The sequence below is a fragment of the Vombatus ursinus genome, unplaced genomic scaffold, assembly GCF_900497805.2.
Source record: "Vombatus ursinus unplaced genomic scaffold, bare-nosed wombat genome assembly UNPS02014802.1, whole genome shotgun sequence".
Classification (NCBI taxonomy): Eukaryota; Metazoa; Chordata; class Mammalia; order Diprotodontia; family Vombatidae; genus Vombatus; species Vombatus ursinus.
Window position 1 is genome coordinate 17,609,124 of NW_020954580.1, and position 22,122 is coordinate 17,631,245.

General features: G+C 37.1%; 1 protein-coding gene across 3 annotated transcripts in view; it reads right to left on the reverse strand.

The window, feature by feature from the left end:
* CCNYL1 (cyclin Y like 1) overlaps positions 1-22,122 on the reverse strand; it is a 72,019-nt gene that overhangs the window by 31,121 nt on the left and 18,776 nt on the right. For 2 of the 3 annotated variants that reach the window (XM_027873771.1, XM_027873770.1), the window contains exons 2-3: positions 5,322-5,396; positions 687-721 (exon numbers count right to left, since the gene is read on the reverse strand). In XM_027873771.1, coding sequence (XP_027729572.1) covers positions 687-721; positions 5,322-5,396 — 110 coding nt within the window. Of the gene's footprint in view, positions 1-686; positions 722-5,321; positions 5,397-10,923; positions 11,013-22,122 lie in introns of those variants that run through there. The other variant, XM_027873772.1, reaches the window with a different exon arrangement.

Sequence of the window (22,122 nt, forward strand, 5' to 3'; positions counted from 1 at the left end):
GAAAAAGAGGGGTACCTGGCACAAATAAGCTGTAAAACAGTATCTTAAGTGTAAAAAGCAGATAAAAATCCTACTTAACAGCTATTATGATCATAATTTGAAATATGGTTATATTTCCAGTTTAAACTTAGTTCCCTTCCACTGAAAAGTTATATCATATTATTCTTATTTTATCTAGTTTTTAAAAAAATGCTAATTCATTTTTTCATTTTCCTTTTTTGCCAAGATCATTTTAGTGTAAGTTTCCATTTCAAGAGTTTATTCATTAATAAAAATGCATTATTTTACACAGGTTGAATACCTTTCACCAGGGTCTTAGAACACGTTTTCTGACATGTACAAAATTATATTGTCAAAGATTTATCTAGATACCTTACATTTTTATTTTCAATGCATGTCTTTAAACCACAGGAATGTTACTGAAATTCAACTTTTAAAGGGATATTAAAATTGAAGAAATATTGAGCCAAAAACATTTCTTACTGAATACATATGGCATCTATTAAGATATTAAAATCAGCAAGAGATGCAGAAAAACTCATAAGAATGATGTTAATATAGCATTATTAAACTACCAGTATTGGGCTATTTCTATTCACTGGGGATAATGGTACAATTATTTTTACTTTTTAGCTTACTTAATTGTTCTTTCAAAAAACTTTACACTTCATCTGCTGTTTACTTACATGGTTTATATGGTTGCTCTTCCTCTTTTCTCTCACTAAGAATAAAAACAAATTAACCAATTAATTCTGATATTTACAGCTTGGAAAAATTAGTGATATTTGAAAATTTATTTGATTTTATATATAGTTACATGTAAAATTAGATATATAATTTAATTTCATTACACATTAACTTCTGCATATCATATAGTATATTAAAAAAGTTTGTTCTGTTTTGCAGTTCCCAATACAAATTCTAAAATTAATAGACAGGATAAGCTTCCCCACAGGGAAAAAGGATCTCACAAAATGATATCCATAATAACATTATTAGTTTCACTCTGGGGCCTAACAGATTCAGATACAAAGAAAAGACAGTTCATACAGAGAAACAGGCAGAACAAATTGGGTTAGTAGTTAAAGTCATTTAACTTTCTCATATCTGATTTCTCAGCAACATGAAGTTAAAAAAAAAAGTAAAAGGTCACATTCTAGGTTTAACAACTGGAAGTCCAATGTATTGATTTACAGCTAGGTGTGCTCCATCTTTACATATCTCAGTCATTCAATGGTTCTATATTACATTGTTACTGTAAAATTAAATAAATCAATTTTTGAAACAGTTAAAAAATTAACACTACATTTTCAATTAAAATAGTACACATATCTCAAAATTAATCACTCATGACACGCAATCTTGTACTGCTCATAATAACCAAGTGGATGAAAAGGCACTAATATTGCACAGTTCCTTGGTATTCTCTTGAGTGTCTTGCATGCTGCTGGGGGCAGTGCACAAAAAATGAAGTGACAATGATAAAGGAAGTGTGACAGCTACAACCTTCCATTCATTTAATTTTCCTGAGTAAGCTAGTCAATGGCTCTAGGAAACTGCTGGTTTCCTTTGAGGAAGAATGTAGCTAGAGCAACTCGGGTGATTTACTCAAGATAAGCAAAGTACATATACAAAGGTTAGTAGACAAATGCCTGATTTGGATTCTCTGCTGTCACGTACTTAAATCCACGTGACTCTGGGAAGCAGTTATCCAACTGTAAGATGAGAGTTGCACTAGATGGTCTCTAAAGTTCTTTCTAGCTCTCAATTTATGGTCCTAAAGTCAATGTTAAGAAACTTTCATTTCTAAAGTATAATCATTATCACAGTAATCATTTAGATGATATAAAGTGAAGTGCTTCATCTGAATTACTATTACATCCTACATATTTGATAGCTTGGATTTTCTCCTTTGCAAACTATTTGTTCATATCCTTCAACCATTTATCAACTGTGGAACAGCCCTTTTTCAATCAGTTTCTAAATAGGGTGTCCCAAAATTTTAAGTGCTGTTTGAAACTTCAATTGGCTTTAAACTTGTAAATAAGACCTTTTCTGGAAAGATTTTTTTTCCTAGCTCTCTCCCTTCTAATTTTTTTTTGTTTTTTTGTCAAGGCAATAGGGTGAAGTTGACTTGCCCAGGGTCACACAGCTAGTAAGTGTCAAGTGTCTGAGGCCAAATTTGAACTCCAGTCTTCCTGAATCCAGGGTTGGTGGTCTATCCACTGCGCCATCTAGCTGCCCCTTTCTGTTCTAATTTTAACTACACTGGTTTTATTTCTGCAAAAACTTTTAAATTTTATATAATCAAAATTGTCCATTTTATCTTCCGTGGCCTTTATCTCTTGTTTGGTCATGAACTATTCCCCTATCCACAGATCTTAAAGGTAATTTCTTCTTTACAATCCTAATTTATGATATGACCTTTTATGCCTAAATCATATACCCATTTGGAGCATATCCTGGAATATGGTGCCTAATTTCTGACAGCCTGCTTTCCAGTTTTCCTAGCAATTTTTGCCAAGGAGTGAGTGCTTATTCCAGTAGTTAGGGTCTTTAGGTTTACAGAAACCTAGGCTATTAGGTTTCTCTGTTTCTGTTGTGTACCTAAACTGTTACACTGAACTACTTTTCTATTTTTTTTTAACTAATGCCAAATAATTTTGATTGCTTTATAATACATTATGAGACCAGGTACTGCTAGATCCCCTACCTTTTCCACTTACTTTTATTTATTTCCTCCAGATAAATTTTAGCTCTACAAAGTAACCTTTTGATAGTTTGATTTTTTTTTTATGGCAGTGAGCAGGTAAATTAATTTAGGTAGTACTGTCATTTTCATTGTACTGGCTCATACTACTCATGAGGCCTGAATACTTTTCCATTTTCTAACAACCTATTTTTCTGTAAAGTGCGTGTGTGTGTGTGTGTGTGTGTGTGTGTGTGTGTGTGTGTGTGTGTATGTGCCTGTGTGTGTGTACTTTTTGTGCATTTCGTGTTGCGAAGACATCCCCCCAACACACACACACACACACACACACACACACACACACACACATTTTCGTTTTCTAGTTATTTTAAATGGCACTTCTTCCATCTTGTCCTGTTGGTTTTTGTTGGTAATATACATAAATGATTATATTTTAAGCCAATCTATCTTATATTCTGCAAGTTTACTGTTGTCGTTAATTGCATCTATTAATTTTTAATTGACTCTCTAGCTCTCTAACAAAATATCTCTAAAAAAGTGAACATTTTTTTTCTTTGCCTCTACTTATTACTTATTTATTTTTTACCATATTAAGGAAAGGTTCATTTATTTCATACGCATTTGAACAGTGCTGTCAACTCAAACAGAAAATGATTGCTGAAGGCTGAATATTGTCTTAGTAAACCACAAATTAACATTTTCTATGTTGCACTGTATTTTTATTTATTTTGTTAGATATTTACATTTAAAATACATTTTAATATGGTTCTAACCCCAGCAGGGAATTTGAGAGTTTTCTGGGGAACCCTCTTGATACCTATGCTTTAGAACATTTTTATGTTTTTTTTTTTTAAACAGAAATGGATACTGAATTTTGCCAAAGGCTTTTTAAAATCTACTGATATAATTATTTTTATTACTAGGACTATGATGTTTATAGTTTCCTGGCATAATTAGAAACTGCTCATAGAGAAAAATCTTTTTGACATGTTGTAGTGACTCTTCGCTAGTACTTTTCTTCAAAAATTTTGTGTCAATATTTATTAGAGATAATGGTCTTTGCTTCCTCTATTTTACATCAACCTGGTTTAGGTATCAAGATCATATTTATGCCAGAAAGAATTTGGCGAAATACATTATACTTTTATTTTTTGCAAACAATTTTACATGCTATTCAATTAAACAGTGTTCAAAAGGAAACACAGGACCCAGGTTATCTGCCTTTAAACATACAAGGAGAATATGTTAGCCAAGTAGTTCACATGGCAACAATCTCAAAAGAACTAGGAATCAACTTTAGGGAAAGCAAGCAAACAGCAGGGAAGTTAATAGGAAATTCTGAATTTCTCATCTCCATCACACAGCAGATAAAAGAGATATAAGCTTGAACAGCCTAAAGCTATCTTGCTGAGATAAACAGGACTATTATCTTAGTATCTGGTTAAGGGAACCATGATAAAGACTAGCAATGGGGCATTAGATTGGTACAAGCAATTATAACCACACAGAATGAGCTTGGTTAGGCTAAAATACTGGCTAGATGTGGAGATTAGATTCATCTTAAAGGGAAGAATAATATTTACCTACCTTTAGGACATATGCTAAGCCAACTGTCCTAAACTAGAATTGATCAGAGACGAGAAGTAGGTTCAGGAGACACAGTCAAAGATAACTTCCCATCTATGTATACTATATCAAGTTCCCCTTTACTTCATAAAGCATTTTGAAAAATCCTACTTTGTGTCAATTGTATTAAGGAAAGAAAGGCCAGGAAAACTGAGAAAATCCAGGCAGGGATTAGTGACAGAGATATTAGGGCCACCACATCAGCATATCTGACATGTGAGCCTATGTTTGCCATTCAGCTATTAGGGCTGCCCCTCCTGTACCTTCCCATTCCCACTTGTGAAATTTCTTTACAAACCACCCATGGAAGACTGGGCATGTCACTCTATTGGGTTATGACAGGGTCAATGGGACACTAAAAGCTTCAAAATCTCAAGTGGTCGTTATGAATGCCAGGCAGTGGATACTTCAGTTGATCACAGATCACAACATGGTGCTTAAATGAGGCCCAAATCATGGGTTCACTTCCCATGTGAGCATGTCAGATTGGCAATTCTACAGCTTGAAAGCACCCTTATTTACGGCTATCTTAAAAATGAGTTTGCTTTATGGAGGCAGACTGGCATTGTGAAATGGTCAGCAGAAACTGAATTTTACTCAAAATCCTGATTAGTAGAGGCAACTGTGGTATAGTGGACAGAGAACAAGATTCAAAATCAGAGGACCCAGGGTGGGTCTGATATTTACTTTCTGTGTGACCTTGCCTTTCTGGGTCTCCATCCAACTCCATCACCTGTAAAGTGATGGAGTTGGACTTGATACCTAGCTATAACCTGCACATATAAAATGTATAGCATTATGTACACTGATACAATGGCAAACAAAATAAACCACTTACGTTATCACTGTTAAGAAAGTTATTTATACACCAATCCATGATCTTGAATAAATGATATATAATTCCAAGCCAAAAAGAAGCAACCCATAACAGAAAAAAGTGAGGTCTTAACAGTCTCCTCAGAAAAGAAAATGGATGTCATCTTACCATCAGTCTGGGATTTGCTCAAAAATATTGTGCTTGCTCTGGGATGGTCAGATGGGTTTGATTCCATGGCTAAATCTGTTGAGGAAAGAGATAAGGAAAAAATATCCATTAAGTCTTTTTATGTACACTGCTCTGTTGACTGTTTTTTAAAAAGTCACCCCCAACGTAAAGGTATAATAAGGTTAGATACGAAGGAAATCCATGATAATTTTGAAAAATCCTAACAGAAGAAAAGAAATGCTATGGAATCCTTGTGTGTAGGAATGTCAATAAAAATGGAATAATAGGGATATATAAAAGACAACCTGCCCAGTCTGAGATTAACCTAAAAATATATAAGACAGGAAAAACTTCAAAACTAAGTCAGGCTATAATAATATCACATGTGTAATGATCTACAAGGAAACTGGCAGAATATTTTCACACGCAAAGCCAATAATCATAAAGTTGGACACTGCGACAAGAGAAAAAAAACCCAAGTTATTAGTTATTTCATTTTAAAAAGTTACAAGATTTTTAGTAGACAACTTAAAAGTTTAAAAAGCATATTACCCAGAGGAAGTTTAGAGATTTGTAAGTGAACATTTGAAAAAAAGCTTTACATTTGACATGTACAACATCCCTGTGAGGTAGGAACTGCCAGTAAGTATTCTCATTTGACAGGTAAGGAAACTAAGGCTCAGAGAGGTCTGGGGCCACATTTGAACTCAGTTCTTTGTGACTCCAGGCCTGGTGCTCTATCTACTGCACTGAGCTGCCCCAGAAACAAAAAACATCATGCATTCAAGTTAACCCAAACTAAAAAATGCATCAGGCAGTCACTTTAAGGCTATAGGACAAAAATCAAACGGGAGTGGGATCGAGGTTTGGAAATATCTTTCAAATACAGAAAAGTCTTCTAAAACACATGGCTAGGTAGAAACTAGAAATAAAGTAGAACCATGTCCCTCACTCACCCCCAATATGGAGAAAGCAGCTCACAAGAGACTTCAAATGCCAGTCTTTTTTTAGAATCCAAAATGAGGAAGAAAAACTAGAGAATCAGTAGGACTACTTGGATCAAGGTATTAAAAAGGCATCTATATTCAGCATAAACGGATAAAAAACTAAATAAATGATCTTTTTTTTTAACTGAGAAAGATATTAAGATAATTCCATTTTAATACTGTCATTCCAAACAGAAAAGTAAAAGATATTAGATCAAATAGCTCAATGTACTAGGTTTAATTTAACTAGAATTAGATCACAGGGACTGGATGACAACACACACAAGTTTTCAAGAAATTCAAGGATAAGTGACACTACTGACCAAAACCATACTCTATCATTAAGAATGGCCACTGTACCAAAAAGTTTGCAACCTTTTAACTTTTGCTGTCTGTTCTACTTAAGTCATAGGCTGCCTTGAGGTATATACAATTTATTAGTATTTAACATTTTATATGTTACATTTTATAGTTTAAATTTCCTTGAGTACAGAAATGACACAATATCCTCCCCAAAACCTATAAGAGGCAGCCAAAGAATGACAGCTGAACAAATAAAAACATGATTACAACTAAAATATTCCGAGGGAACTCAGACCCGTGATTCTCACTTTCATAAAGTTATAAAGGTTATGATCTTTAAATGCAAATCACTTACTGTACTTCTGGGAACCAAGATAGTGGAATAAGAAGCAAGTTGCTCTCAACCTCCCTTACCGACCTCTGAAAGCCCAGAAAATATCATCCCAAGAAAAACCTTGGAATTTCTCCTGAACCAGCAGAAAGATGGGGTACAGCAGTCCTGCAGCCTAGGAAGCTTGGGGAATTAACGGGAAAGGCCTCTCTCACTCTGGGGAAGAGGGAGCAGTACAGGATGGGAAGCAACCCAGCAAGCCCATCTCAGCAAACCAGGGGGAGATCCTGAGCCCCAGGGTGCTGGAGCAGGCAAGTAAGTGCCAACAGGACTCCACCCCACCTCAACAGTGCCTCAGCATAGGCAGAGGAACCAGTAAACACCAGCTCAGAAAACCACGTATGCTGCCCTTCTCCAGCAGCCAAAACTCCCAGTGCTTCAGCACAACTCCAGGCTGGCAGACATCCTCCAGCAGCCAAACATTCAAGTGTTTTAAAGAAGCCTGGGTGAGCATCTGACCCCCAGGGCCAGACTCCCTACCCCGACCCCAACAGCTCCAGCGCTGCTGACCCAGCTCAGTACCAAGTAAGCTGCCAGACACCTACTGACTCTGGCTGCCAGCACCTGAGACACAACCACACAAAGCCAGTGACTCTCCCGGGCTCCCAGCATAAGCAGCTTGGGTCAGTGTCCCCTGCACTCCAGCAGGACAGCTCAACTTTAAAAGCCAGGAAATAGGCAAACACCATGAGCAGAAAGAAGAAACAGACAATGACCACAGATTCTTATTATGGGGACAGGGAAGATCAAGGCACAAATTCAGAGGACAAAATTGTCAACATTCCCACAACGAAACCTCAAAGGGTAATAGGAACTGGTCTGAAGCCCAAAAGGCTTCTTGGAAGAGCTCAAGACAGATTTTTTTATTTATTTAGGCAACTGGGGTTAGTGACTTGCCCAAGGTCACACAGCTAGTGTCAAGTGTTTGGTCTGAGGCTGGATTTGAACTCAGGTCCTCCTGACTTCAGGGCTGGTGCTCTATCGCCTGTGCCACCAAATCTCTAAGACAGATTTTAAAAGTCAAATAAGAGAGGTAGAAGAAAAATTGGTAAAGGAAACAAAAGGTATGCAAGAAAAAGTCAATAGCTTGGAAAAAGGAGGACAAAAATTGACTGTAGAAAACAAGTCCTTAAAAAATACAACTGGCCAAATGGAAAAGGAGACACAAAAACTCACTGAAAAGAAGAACTCCTTAAAAAGTAAAATGGGCCAAATGGAAAAGGAGATACAAAATCTAATAGAAGGAAACAATTAGTTAAAAATTAGAATTAAAAATAAATAAATAAGTAGACCTATAACAGATTGCACATCTTGGGGAGGGTGAAAAATCTTAAACTCAAAATCTTACGGAAGTAAATGTTGAAAACTAAAAACAAATTAATTATTAAAAAAAAAAGCAAATCAATTACTGTGAGAAAGGCAATAGTTTCTATAAACAGAAACAATATTTAAGAATTTTTGAAGAAACCACAAAGGATTAAGGGAAAAAAAACACTTTGTAAATATTTGAACTGCTATGTAAATGGAAGTAATTATTAGCAATATAAAAGAATGGAGGTTAAACAGGTAAGAACATATATAAGCATCTCTCAACAGTTGGAAAGCTAAGGGCATAGGCCCTCCCCGAATGTGAAAAACCACGAATAACTCTAGGCCCCATCTCAAACCTTTATTTTTAATAATTCTGATCATATTTAACACACAGAACAAGTAAAACAGCACACTGTACCCATAAAAAGTTGCAGTTTCTATGTGAGAGAGAGTACTATCTTGCACACTCTGCAGAGTTTTCCCAGCCACTTGTGAAGCTGCAGCAACTGCTTCATGGCAAGAGATGATCACTGCAGAAGAAAATCACGTGACTAAGTGTGGATGGCAGAGAGCCAAAGGGAAGGCATTCCCCAAGAGAATGCACAGCCCACAGTTCTTTAGTGCACTGAAACTTTTAACAAAATTTAACTGTTTAAAATAAATTTATGTATGTATTCTTATGGCAGTAACTGATAAAATAGATGAATCATATATAGCATTTATGACTTACTAATTTTACTAATTTTTTTAACTAATTTACTAATTTTACTAATTTTTTTAAGCCACTAATTTCCAAAATTTCCCATGTAATTATTGATGGCCAATTCCCAAATAACTAAAACCACAGAGGAATGACTGTAATTTAATTATAGAACTAGGCTTATGAAAGTTAAGGCATCATAAAATTGAGAATTTATTTCATGGATGAGGAATTTACTTAAGAAACAAAGGAAAATTGGGGTCATTTGCTGAGATCTTCCTAATCTCCCATTCCTCAGACACCTTCTGCCATTCTCTTCTCCTTCACTTTGGTCACTCCTGTCTCTCATGAAGAGATAGCCCTACACCTAGACAAAGTAAATCTCTCCTACCCTCACAAGTGATCTCATTCCATCCCATCTCCTCCAGCAGACTGCCAGTCTATCATTTTCTTTCCCCTTTATCTTCATTCTCTCTGTCTACTGGCTCATTCCCCACCGCCTACAAATATGCCCATAACTACTTAATCCTTCCATCCCTGCTAACTTATCCCATATATCCCTTCTGCCCTTTCCAACACCTCTCAAATATGCTTCCTTCTCTCCTCTGATACTGCCACCACCCTAGTGCAGGACCTCATCCCCTCCTGCCTAGACTATACTTTAATGGCCTGTTGGTTGGTCTGCCTACCACAAGTTTCTCCCCACCCAAGTCTATCCTTCTTTCAGAAGCCAAAGTGATTTTCCTAAAGCCCAGGTCTGACCAAGTCAACCCACCCTAACACCCTACAACTCAATAAACTCCAGTGGCTCCCTATTTCTTCCAGGATCAAATACAAAATCATATGGTTGGTCTTCAAAGACATTTTATAACTCAGCCCTCCTTCCACCTTCCTGGGATTTTACAGTTTACTCCCTTCTGTGTACTCTTCAAATCAGTGACCTGGCCTCCTTGCTGTTCCTCAAACAAGAAACTCCACCTCTCAGCTCCAGACATTTTTCTCTGGCTCTCCCCCTATGCCTGGAATTGTCTCCCTCCTCATTCTACCTCATAAATTTCCTGGCTTCCTTCAAGTCCCAGGTAAATCCTAACCTCCTCCAGGAAGATTCTCCCAGACTCCCTCAATTCTAGTGCCTTCCCCCCCCCCCCCCCCCCCCCCCTTTATTGTGAGCTCCTTTGCAGACAGGGATCATCTTTCTGCCTTTTCTTTTTATCCCCAGTGCTTTTACTGCCTGATTGACAAGGATAAATGGGTATTTCTCTGAATGTGGAATTAAAGAGTAGGGCTCTTGAAGCAAACTAGGTCCCTTTACAAATATTTATAAATATTTTGGTATAGGGAACTCCTAGGTTGGGAAATTCTATCAATACAAGTCAGCATCTTAGCAAGCTATAGAGGGTTTCCTTACACCAGTGAAATCACAAGTCTAGCCTCTATTTCTAAAAAAAAAAAATTATTTAGAAGACAGGGTTCACAGTAATGTCCAAGTGTACAGTGGACGATAAGCTATTCTAGGTAATGAAATATCAAGTAGATCAACATTAACATCAGGTAGATTTCTTGAAGCTTTAAGAGTGACTAAAAAAGTAACAGGAAAATATTAATGTGGACCCTAACATTCAGTTAGGTAAAAAAAAATGCTGTAAATATAGATATATTTATATATGTATATATGTATGTATATACACAAAAATATTAGAAGTTTGTAACTCAAAGCATAAAGCTAATTTTCAATGTCAAGTCTATTACTTGCAAGAAATTCCCAGAATCTTTCATCTGGAAAAGAGCTTACACAGCATTTAGTCTAATACCTTTATTTTTACTATAAGGAAAGAGGCTGAGAGTGAGAAAGTGGTTTGCCTGAGGACGCAGAGCTGATTAGGGCAGAACCAGGAGAAGAATAGAGTTTACCTGGTTTCCAATCCAGTTCTATTTCCTCCAGACAACACAGTCTATGAGACAAAGTCACGTTTGTCTCTTCCTCGTGGATTTCTGGAATGCTAGAAGAATACGAGTTATCATCAAAGAAGGACAATCTGAAAGACTGCAGAGCTATGCAAATGAGTACCATCTTTTTCTGAAAGCAATGTGATCATTTTTGAACCAGTAAATCTGTAACTAGTGACATTTTTTGGGATTTGTTTTTAAAACTAGATTCTAGATTCCATCAGATTGTGATTTCATCAGTGTAGGGAATTCTCAATGAATAGTAACCTCTTCATTCTACCAAAACAGATTAGCAACTAACTGCTCTACAGCATAATGATTTAAAAAAAAATGCACTGAGAGATTAAACGACTAGCCCAGATCTCCTGGGTCAACATTCTTTTTTTTTTTTTTTAATTAATTTATTTTTAGTTTTAATTTTTTTTTTTCTGGCTAGGCAATGGAATTAAGTGACTTGCCCAGGGTCACATAGCTAGTGTTATGTGTCTGAGGCTGGATTTGAACTTAGGTCCTCCTAAATCCAGGGCTGGTGCTCTATCCACTGTGCCACCTAGCTGCCCCTATTTTTAGTTTTCAACAATTACTTCCATAAGCTTTTGAGTTTTAAATTTCTCATCCTTCCTCCCCACCTTCCTCCCCAAGATGGCTGCAATGTGATCTAGGCTCTACATATACATTTCTATTAAACATATTTTCATATTAGGCATGTTGTAAAGAAGAATTAGAACCAATGAGAGGAACCACAAGAAAGAAGAAACAAAACAAAATAGAAGGAAAAAAAGAGCAAATAGTATGCTTCGATCTGCTTTCAAACTCTATAGTTCTTTCTCCGGATGTGGATAGCATTTTCCATCATGAAACTTTTGGAGATGTCTTAGATCCTTGCATTGCTGAGAAGAGCTAAGTCTATCAAAATCAGTCATCGCATAACGTGGCTGTTATTATGTACAATGTTCTCCTGGTTCTGCTCATTTCACTCAGCATCAGACCATACAAGTCTTACCAGGTTTTTCTGAAATCCACCTGCCCATCATTTCTTATAGCACAATAGTACTCCATTACCTTCATATACCACAACTTGTTCAGCCATTCCCCAATTGATAGGCATCCCCTCAATTTCCAATTCTTTGCCACTAAGTCAACATTCTATCACTCCACTAAACCAAGATATCTTGGGAATATATCCCAAGTAAACAAAATAAGAAAAAAAGCTATTTATGTGAAAATGTTTATATCAGCACTATGACTAAATCAGTTGTTTCAGTTGTGCCCAACTCTTCATGACCCCACTTGGGGTTTTCTTGGCAAAGATACTTGAGTGGTTTCTCATTCCTATCTCCAGTTTATTTTACAGATGAGGAACTGAGGCAAACAGGGTTCAGTGACTTGTCCAGGGTCACACAGCTAGTAAGTACCTGAGGCCACATTTGAACTCAGATCTTCCTGACTCCAGACTGGTACTCTATCCACTGAACCACCTAGCTGCCCTATGCCTACTGGCCACAACAATTAAAAAAGCAAACAAACTATAGACAATTCAAATACCTAATGACTGGGAACAGCTAAACAGATGCTAAGTAAATTGAAGCAATTGAGTTTTTATTATCATAAAAAAGTAACAGAAACATGAAGAAATAAGGGGATTAAATGAAACAAAGATATATTCTATACTGATTTAAAACTACATAAAATGTACATTCACAACATAGAACAGCTAAGAGTCAACCCTGGTATCAAAAAAACCTGAGCGTTGAAGGCTTGTCTCTGACACATACCAACTCTGGCTGTAGAGCAAATCACTTGAGCTTTCGGTATATGCCCAGGTGCTGAAACTAGAAGATGCCAATGAATAAAGATAATTTTATTCAAGTCCTAAGTCACATGGTCAGTCAAATCTGCATTGGACACAAAACTTAGAGGAATAGCTCTTATTTTGGATTATGGGTCAGGATGCTAAAATAGTTCCACAGGCACTACATCACTGGAATCAAGTAAAATGAACAGGAATAAATGCAGCCTTAGACTCTGAGTTAAAACAAAATCAGTTTCGTAAGTGTAACAATGGAGTGGGTGTGGTTAAGCTGCAAACTGTCAGAAAAAAAGATGGAGGCATTTCAGTGGACTATGCGTTCCCTATGAGTCAGCAGTGTGAGAGGGCAGTCCAAAGCTAGAGCTATAATGAGGCTGCATTAAGAAAGGCAGAATATCTGTTCTCTGTCCTGGTCCAGACCGCATCTGGAGTCTTTTGGTTAGTTCAGAATATCACAATTGAGGAAGGTTACTGATAAGACAGATTGTCCACGGGAAGGCAAACAGGATGGCCAAGTGCAAAGATTAGACTTGTTCTGTTTTCCCCCAAAAGGCAAAACTATGAGCAATGGGTGAAAACTGCAGAAGCAGATTTAGTACTGAAATATGGAGAAACCTAACAATTTGAGCTATTCAAAATATGGAATGGACTACTACCTTGGGAAGTAATGAGTTTCTCCATTACTGGGACTGCACTTCAAGCAGAGTGGATGACCACTTATTGAATATTTTGTAAATTCTTGTTCATGTAGGGATTACATCTCTTAACTCAGAGATTCAGATAAAATTTTTATTGTAAATCTGACTTTTTAAAAAAAGATTGTTGACCCAAGGATGATGATAGTATCCAAGCTCTAGAAAAGAGATCTAGAAATAAGTTGATAAGAACAATATCCTAATAAATTCAAATCATTATTCAAAAGATTACTGAAAATCAGACATTATTATTCTAACTGTACAAAACCATGGTGCATCTAAACCTTCGCTTGAAATAATACCATGTGCACTTCTCATTGCCAGATTTCAAGAGCAACATAATAGAAATGGAAAAGACCCAGAGTGGAGGTTGGAGTCTACAGCTGTGTAACACTGCATATATAATGTCATTTAAAAAAATGGTTTTGTCACTGGTTTTGTTGATTTTTTCCCCTCTTCTTCCTCCTCTGAAGAAAATTCTTTGTTATAAGTGATGGCTTTCTGGGAGGCAAGGAGGAATACAGAAGTATATGCAATGTAAAAATAAAATATATCAATAAAACCCTTTTTTAAAAAATCAAATGATATAAGAAAAAGACCCAGAGAATGGCAACTGTAAGTATGCTATATGTCAAGAGACTAAAAGTTTAGCACTCATTCTCTAATGTCCAAAGACAAATCTTGAGAGAGGAGGGGTAAATAAATGACATCTATAAATATAAGAACAGATGAGATGAACACTGCCATGTGCACCAAAACTTGAAACATTAGGATATATTACTTGGGAAAGAGAATAATTTTGGGAATATTTTAAAAATACACTTTAGGGGCAGCTAGGTGGTGCAGTGGATAGAGCACCGGCCCTGAAGTCAGGAGAACCTGAGTTCAAATCCAACCTCAGACCAAACACTTGACACTTACTAGCTGTGTGACCCTGGGCAAGTCACTTAGCCCCAATTGCATAAAAATTAAAAAAAAAAATTTTTAAAAACAACAAATAAAATATACTTTATATACTTTAAGTAATAAGCATAGAAGATTCATTAATCCCAGAAGTGGTACAGGCTAAAAATTTAAACACGTTCATAAAGGATAACTGATGGACAAAGATAGCAGATTAAGTCAAAGTAGGATTGGGAGCAGAGGAGCACATTTCTAACTTCTGAGGCTGATCTTGAGACAAACATTGAGAAATCCATTAAAAATGTGGAAAGAGAAATAAAACTTCAAGCATAACGCATGTCCCTTTAACTGAAACATATGCCAAGCATTCAATGACACCCACACATACCCATGAGAGACTGTCTTAGCACAAAAAAAGCTATGAACAATTTGCTGGATTGTTAAGCGTTAGGCTTTAATAAAAAACAGATGTTAACAGAAATTTGTGCTGTAAGAATATCAACCTAGAGTTGGCACAATTGCACTAATGACCTATTAGAGTTAGTTTCCTAGGAATCTCGGTCCTTGCCCTTAAAAAGAATCCTTGTCAAATCATATCCATATCCAGATTTTCAAAATGAGGATCACTATATTAAATCTGATAAGTTAGCAACTAATAAGTGCACTGTGTTTAGGTGGTGGGGATACAAAGACAAATTAGAAAACAGTACCTGCCTTCAGGGAGCTTACTTCAACAGTGGGAAAGGAAAGGAGAGCAAAAAATAAATAGACAAATACAAGCTTATCTGGGGGGAGGGGGAAGGGGAGAGAGAGAAAGGGAAAAAGGGGGACAGAAGGAGAAGAAATGAAGGAGAGAATGGGGGGAGAGGGAAAGAAGGGGGAAAGAAAGAGGATGAGAGCAGGAGAGAGGGAGAGGGAGGAAGGAGAGAAGGAGGAAGAGGGGGAGAAGAAAACAGTGGGGGGGAGGGAGGTGAGAGGCAAAAGTGGGGGAGAAAGAAGAGGGAGAAGAGAGGAAAAGGGGAGAGGGCAACACTCTTCCCCAACAACCCACAAAACACTAGGTGGAAATCGTGTAAGGCTTGGCTTCCCATGGGGATGGCACTTGAATTAAACATAGAAGGAAGGCGAGGATTCTAAGAAGTGAATGAGAGAACAGCATGCATCCCAGGCATGGAGGCAGAAAATGTCATGCTGACTACAGTGACTACCCTGGGTGGGAAGTAGTACATGTACGTAAAGGGTATTAATGTAGAATACCACGGCACTGTACAGTCCTTCCATTACTTGGGCTCACACAGACAAGAAAAAGGAATACAGGAGAAATAATCTACATACTAAATTTAGGTCAGGACTTCTTCAAAACCAACTTGAATCCTTGGGTGACCCTAGAATTATTTCAGCCTATCATTGTTTCCCCAGAGATCTGGACCTAACCTCAGCTGAAAGCAGACCCTTATAACAGCTGTCTGCTATAACACATCATCTGAAACGGAACCAGTCCAAATCCACTCACTGAGGCAATAAGCAGTGCAGCTCCTCCTTATCCCTTTAAGGGACAATGCTGACCAGGGGCACTCGATAGTATGTGATTATGCATTTAGATAATAGAAAATTACCAAACCTCTCTATCCATATCAACTATAAAGTATATTGAGGAGATGAAGCCCAAAAGACCATTCATGACAAATTACACTCAAAAGATACGAAAGGGCTGATATAAAAAGACAGACTAAAGAAGATCGTGCTTAAAAAAAAGTTTGGTTAATCGATGTCTGACAAATGAAATTTGATTTTGATACCTACAGCTCAATTAGCAATTCTTAAAAGAAGGCTAAAAGGTTTAACATTACCAATAAGTAAAAAAGAAAATTGAAAGGCAGCAATTCAATAATGTTCAACTAGACTGAATAATTATCAAGAAATCCAATGAGAAACTACAGTGACTTCTTCCATTGCAGAACTGTTACAGGAAGCCAGATAGAAACCTGGAAGCTTCTGGGAAAGGACTTTAGCAAGCCAGAACATGTAACAAGGCTGTGTCCAGAGGCATCAAAAGCAGAAGAGTGGAGGGCTTCCATGAGAAAACCCCAGGAGCCTAGAAGTGTTGGAGAGTGGAGGCTGAGATCAGTCCAGAGAAACTTGAGAGGCCCTGAAGATAAAGTTGGCCTAACTCTGGGAGGAAGTGGTCGGTCAGAGAATCGGGGAGTCCCAGGGCATGAAAAAACCAAGCTTACCACTCCACTGAAAAGCACAGAAAGGAGTAGACCCTGGCCCTGGCACAAACCCCAAATCAGAAACTATAGCTGCAAAGTTAAGAAAATCAAAGAAAACATCCACTGGTATCAAAAATTGTTACATATCTCAAGATCTGGAGAATGAGAAATACGATAGCAACTCCATGTAAAGAATTAAAGAAAAATATGGACTTTCCACAAGGACTATATATATAAGTACCTAGAAAAAAAAATGAACAGATTAAAAACATGAATAAAAGCTCTTGAGGAAAGAACTGGAAGAATAGCTTAGAAGAGAAACCCAGAGACTCCCTGAAAACCTGAATAAACCAAAGAGGAATCAATCATGAAACCTCAAAGTATTAAAACAAAAACCAAAAGATTGAAAAGAAAAAAAAATGTAAGAATCACATTTACACATAATTTGCTACATGTAAATAATAATAATATTCCATAATATATCTAGGCTTGCAAATAACAATAACTCAAGATTCTTCCATCTCTCTAACTTTTCTAAATAGAAAAAAAAGCAAATTATGTCAAGGTGATAGCTATATAAGGTTTACTTTTTAATGAGTATGGATGGCTTAAGACCTAATTTCATTTTCTTCCCTATACAATCAACTTTTTAAGCATATGAATTTACAAGAGTCCCAATACTCCAATATTTCTCATTGTAACATTTTTATTCTCCTCTGTTAACTGACATTACTATCACTTGTAGTACTAACATTTTAATGCAATGGAAATTTAAGCCATTAAATTGTAAAATCACCTCTCTCTACATTAAATTTTTCCCGAGTGAATAAGCCAATAGTAACAAATGGCTGCACCACCCTGGTTTCATCATCTACTGAACACTGCCAACTAGATTTAGATATATTTCTGAAAAAAAGGATTTTTTTACACTGTGCTTTCATTCTTCTAGTGCTGTACTTTTTTCTTTTAAAAACTTTGAAATTTCTTTTTAAAAAAATTTTTACATTGATGTTTTCTTACGAAAAATTAAGAATTCACGATTAAAAGTGATGAAAACATGCATACTTATATCAAATTTCACGCTATCTTGGGAAGGGAGGTGCAGAAAAATTTTAAACTCAAAAGCTTATGGAAGTGATTGTTGAATTAATTAAAAAAAGAAATACAAGATTTAAGAAGAAAATAATAAAAAAATTGTTCTGAAAAAAAGTGATGAAAACAAAAATACATTTTAATACTTTCATTTACTGTTTAACTATTAAAATATAACCTGATTTGATAGCAAGATTAGGTGTTATAGGAAAAAATGAGATTAAAAAAGTAATACTGGGTTTTCATGTAATCATCTTTTACAAATCATAGGAAGAATCCTAGAATGGAAAAGTAAAGCTTGACAGGAAGACCTATATGAACTGATACAAAGTGAAGTAAGGAAAACCAGGAAAATAAAATTCACAGCAACAACAGTATAAATGGAAAGAAACAAAAGTGCAAATGAACACTGTAATTTTATTGACCAAGCCTGGCCTCAAAGAAAAGATAATAGAATGCATCTACTTCCCTTCTTTATAGGGGTGGGGAAGTACGGGTATGGAACACTGAATATAATGTAATTTCACAGATAAAGTAAACTTTCCATGAGGAAACTCTTCCTATCAATGATAATCAGCAAGTGATTCACAACTTACAGAGGCCGCTGAAAGGTTAATGATCAGGGGAAGCAGGGTGTACACCAGTATCTGAGGGAAGACTTGAACCAAAGAGGTTTGGAACTGAGGGCAGTTCTTCAGAGATAGTCTATGCTACCTCGATACTTGCCACAACCATAACAGAGCTCCCCTGTTCTCACTTGGAGGCCCAGGACTAGACATGCCCTAGGGTTAGTGCCTATGCCATCAGGAAGTCTAAGCTATATGTATTGAAGAGAAGTATACAAGTTTAGTAGCAAAATAGAAAGTAGTCAGGAGAATCAGAGCTAAGTATACACAGTTGCCCCATTCAAGTATTCCTGTCATTAGTGCCTCATTTGCTATTCCAAAAGTTTGCCCATTTGGACACTTGTTTCAGGGCACCATCTTGGTCCAGTTTGTCGCTATTATGCCTGATTCTTTAATTTCTAGTCTTGTTCCCAATCTTAGCTCCCTGCTTTGGAGCATGACACAGATTTATTAAAATGACAAATCTAGAGCGGAAGGGCACTTGGAGGTCATCTAGTTTAGCCTTCTCATTTTTAAAGATGAGGAAACAGGCCTATAGAGGTGAAGTGATTTACCCAAGGTCATCAAAGGTGACACTTGAACCCTAGTCCTCTGACTCCAAATCCAGCGTTTTGCATTACTTCACATTGATAACATGTTGTCCTGTCTCCCCCCTCTCCACTACATCCCTAAAATAATACCCAACTTGATACACCTAAAGCACAGGCCTGACTATGCAACTCCCCTGATCAACTAGCTTGCATGGCTTTCCATTACTTCTGAGATAAACAAGCTGCTCTCCTTGGTATTTAAAAATCATGCACAATCTGACTTCCAGCCTGTTCAACATTCCGTGTCCTATCTCCATTCGCTACACAAGCTCCCCACAGGCCACAAACATTCAGACATTCTTTCTCCTCACCTCTGCTCCACAGAGATCCTAGTGCCCTTCAAGGTTCAGCTCAAATGCCTTTCTTCAAGAGGCCTTCTAGATTCTCCCAGTGGTCTTACCATGCCCCAGCCAATCACTTTGTACTTATTTGTATATATCTTATATTTGCATAGGTGTAAACAAATTTCTCCTAGTGGAACGTAAGCTCTTAGTCTCATTTTTGTATTTTAGTCAACAAGCATTTAAGAGCTTACTGTGTGCCAGGCACCAGAAAGGCAAAAATATCATCTAGAGAACAGATACTCTAATGAGTCAAATAACACGCATACGCATACAAGAGAGATATACAATGTAAATGGACCAGAATCTCAGCGGGAAGACATTGGGAGAAGGGGAGGAACCTAGGAAAAGCCTTCTACACAAGCTGGGATTTGAGTGAAGTCTTGAAGGAAGCCAAGAGGTTGTTTTTTGGGGGTGGGGTGGGGGGGACTATACAAAGATAAAGGTGAATATTAGAGTATCTCTGTGAGAAGAACACAAAGTGGGCTGGTATATTTAGATGGAGAGTTAGTGGAGGGGAATAAAGTATAAGAAGTCTGAAAAGGTAGGAAAAGGTCAGGCTGTGAAGGCTTTTAAATGCCAAACAAGGCATTTTACATTTGACCCTGGAGGTAATTTGTAAGTCACTGGAGTTTACTAAGCTGTGGATGAGAGGCAGGTAACATAGTCAGACCTGCACTTAAGGTAAGTGATTTTGCCATCTGAATGGAAGATGGAATGGAATGGAATGGGAGAGACTTGAGGCAAGAACACCAACCAGCATACCATTGCAATATTTTAGGCACGAGGTGATAAGAACCCTCAAGGAGTAGCAATTATGAGTAGAGAGATGGAAGGCAAAGATGTGGGAGAGATGTTGTGAAGGGAGAAACCATATACTCTAGTCCAGCACATAGCAGGTGTCTAATTAAAGCATATGAACTAATTATTTTTACCAAGTTGTAAATCAACTTTGTTTTATTTCATATAGCAAAGCTGTCCTCTCTTAGCAGCGGTTTTATTATTACTGCATACTGAAACAAATTTGAGGCCAAATAATGAATTGTTTTTCAGTCGTGTCCAATTCTTTGTAACCCCAAGTGGGGTTTTCTTGGCAAGGATATTAGAGTGGTTTGTCATTTCCTTCTCCAGCTCATTTTACAGATAAGGACAGGGTTAAGTGACTGCCTAAGGTCCCACACCCACTAAATGTCTGAGGCCAGATTTGAACTCCGGAGGACAAGTCTTCCTGACTCTGGTCCCAGCACTTTCTATCCACTAAGCCACCTAAATGCCCCCAATAATGAACAATTCTATAAATTCCATATTCTACAATGGCTCAGATATAAAGTTAAAGGTTTTATGAAAAATTCTGAAAGGTGGACACTTAAATTTATATTAGAAAGCTTACAGAAATGAGTTTGCATACAGTGACAGTGTTATATCTTATAAAAGATATAAAACACTTAGCCCCAAGTTTTGGCTAAGAGCAAGGAGGTAGATTTCTTAAGAAGTTATCACAATTACTCAGAGTCTAGCTTCCTTGCAGTGCTGTCTCTGTTTACATTTTGTAGCTATTGCAGTCACTGTGTATATTATTCTTTGGGTTCTGTTTATGTCACTCTGAGGTAGTTCATATGAATAGTCTCGTGTTCCTCTGAATTCTTCATATTTAATATTAATTATTATACAATAACCTACTACATTCACGTCCCACTATATTCATATGCCCAATCAACAGTTGCTACCCTTTTGACCATTCTGCCAGTCACTGCAGAAGCAGAATTGTATTTTTTAAAAATCAGTTACAAGAGTTACAGGAGTGAAAGCAATACAGTGTTTAGTGAACCTCTACAAACTTAGCCAGGTTGCACGTAATAAAGGCAAAGCCTCTCACCAGGCTCGTACTCAAAGCCTTTCCAACTTGAGAGAACCTATCAGGGTACATACTACACTATCACAGGCCAGAATTCAGAGTCAATTCCATGTCACAAAGTAGCTTCTAAGCTGGACTTTCGTGCAAGTACATTAAGCAATACCATTCGCATAGCGTATAGCAGTTACACTGTTGCACAGAATTCCAATATAACAGTATAATGAGAGGAATCCTGGCAGTGTAGACATAGTGCCTAGCCCGTAGTCAGAAAAATCTGGGTTCTGCCTCTGAAACCGACTAAATGACTGACCATGGGAAAGTCACTTAGCAGTGACCCAGCAATTCCCTATGATTATTTTAGATTTAATTTTTCAATTAATATCAATTTTCCCTCCCTCCCACCTTCTCTCTCAATTGAAAAAAAAAACAAACAAACAAAAACACCAAAATCCCCTTTATAACAAATATGCATATTCAAGAAAAACGTTCCTGCACTGGCCACATCCATCAAATATATGTCTTATTTCTGCACCCTTAGTCCATCAACATTCTGTCAGAAGTCAGGCAGTGCACTTCATCTTCTGACCTCTGGAATTGTGGCTGGTCAATGCATTGATAGAGTCTTTCAAAACTGTTTCAAAACTGTAAAAACTGTTCTCCTGGTTCTGGTTACTTCTCTTGGTATCAGTTCATATGGCTTGCATGAAACCCAAGGCGCTTCTCCAAAACTGCCCTTTTTTATAATTCCTTATGGCACAATAGTACTCCATTACATTCATATATCATAATGTGTTTGGCCATTCCACAATTGATGGGGATTCCCTTAGTTTCTAGTACTTTGTCACCACAAAAGGAACTGACATAAGTATCTTTGCACATACAGGTCCATTTCCTCTTTCTCTGTTCTCTTTGGGTGATAGGCCTGGTTGTGGTATTGTTGGATCAAAATTTAATAGAGTTTAGTAACTTTGGGGGCATAGGTCTAAATTTCCAGAATGGCTAGGCGAATTCACAGCTCTACTAACAGTGTACTAATGT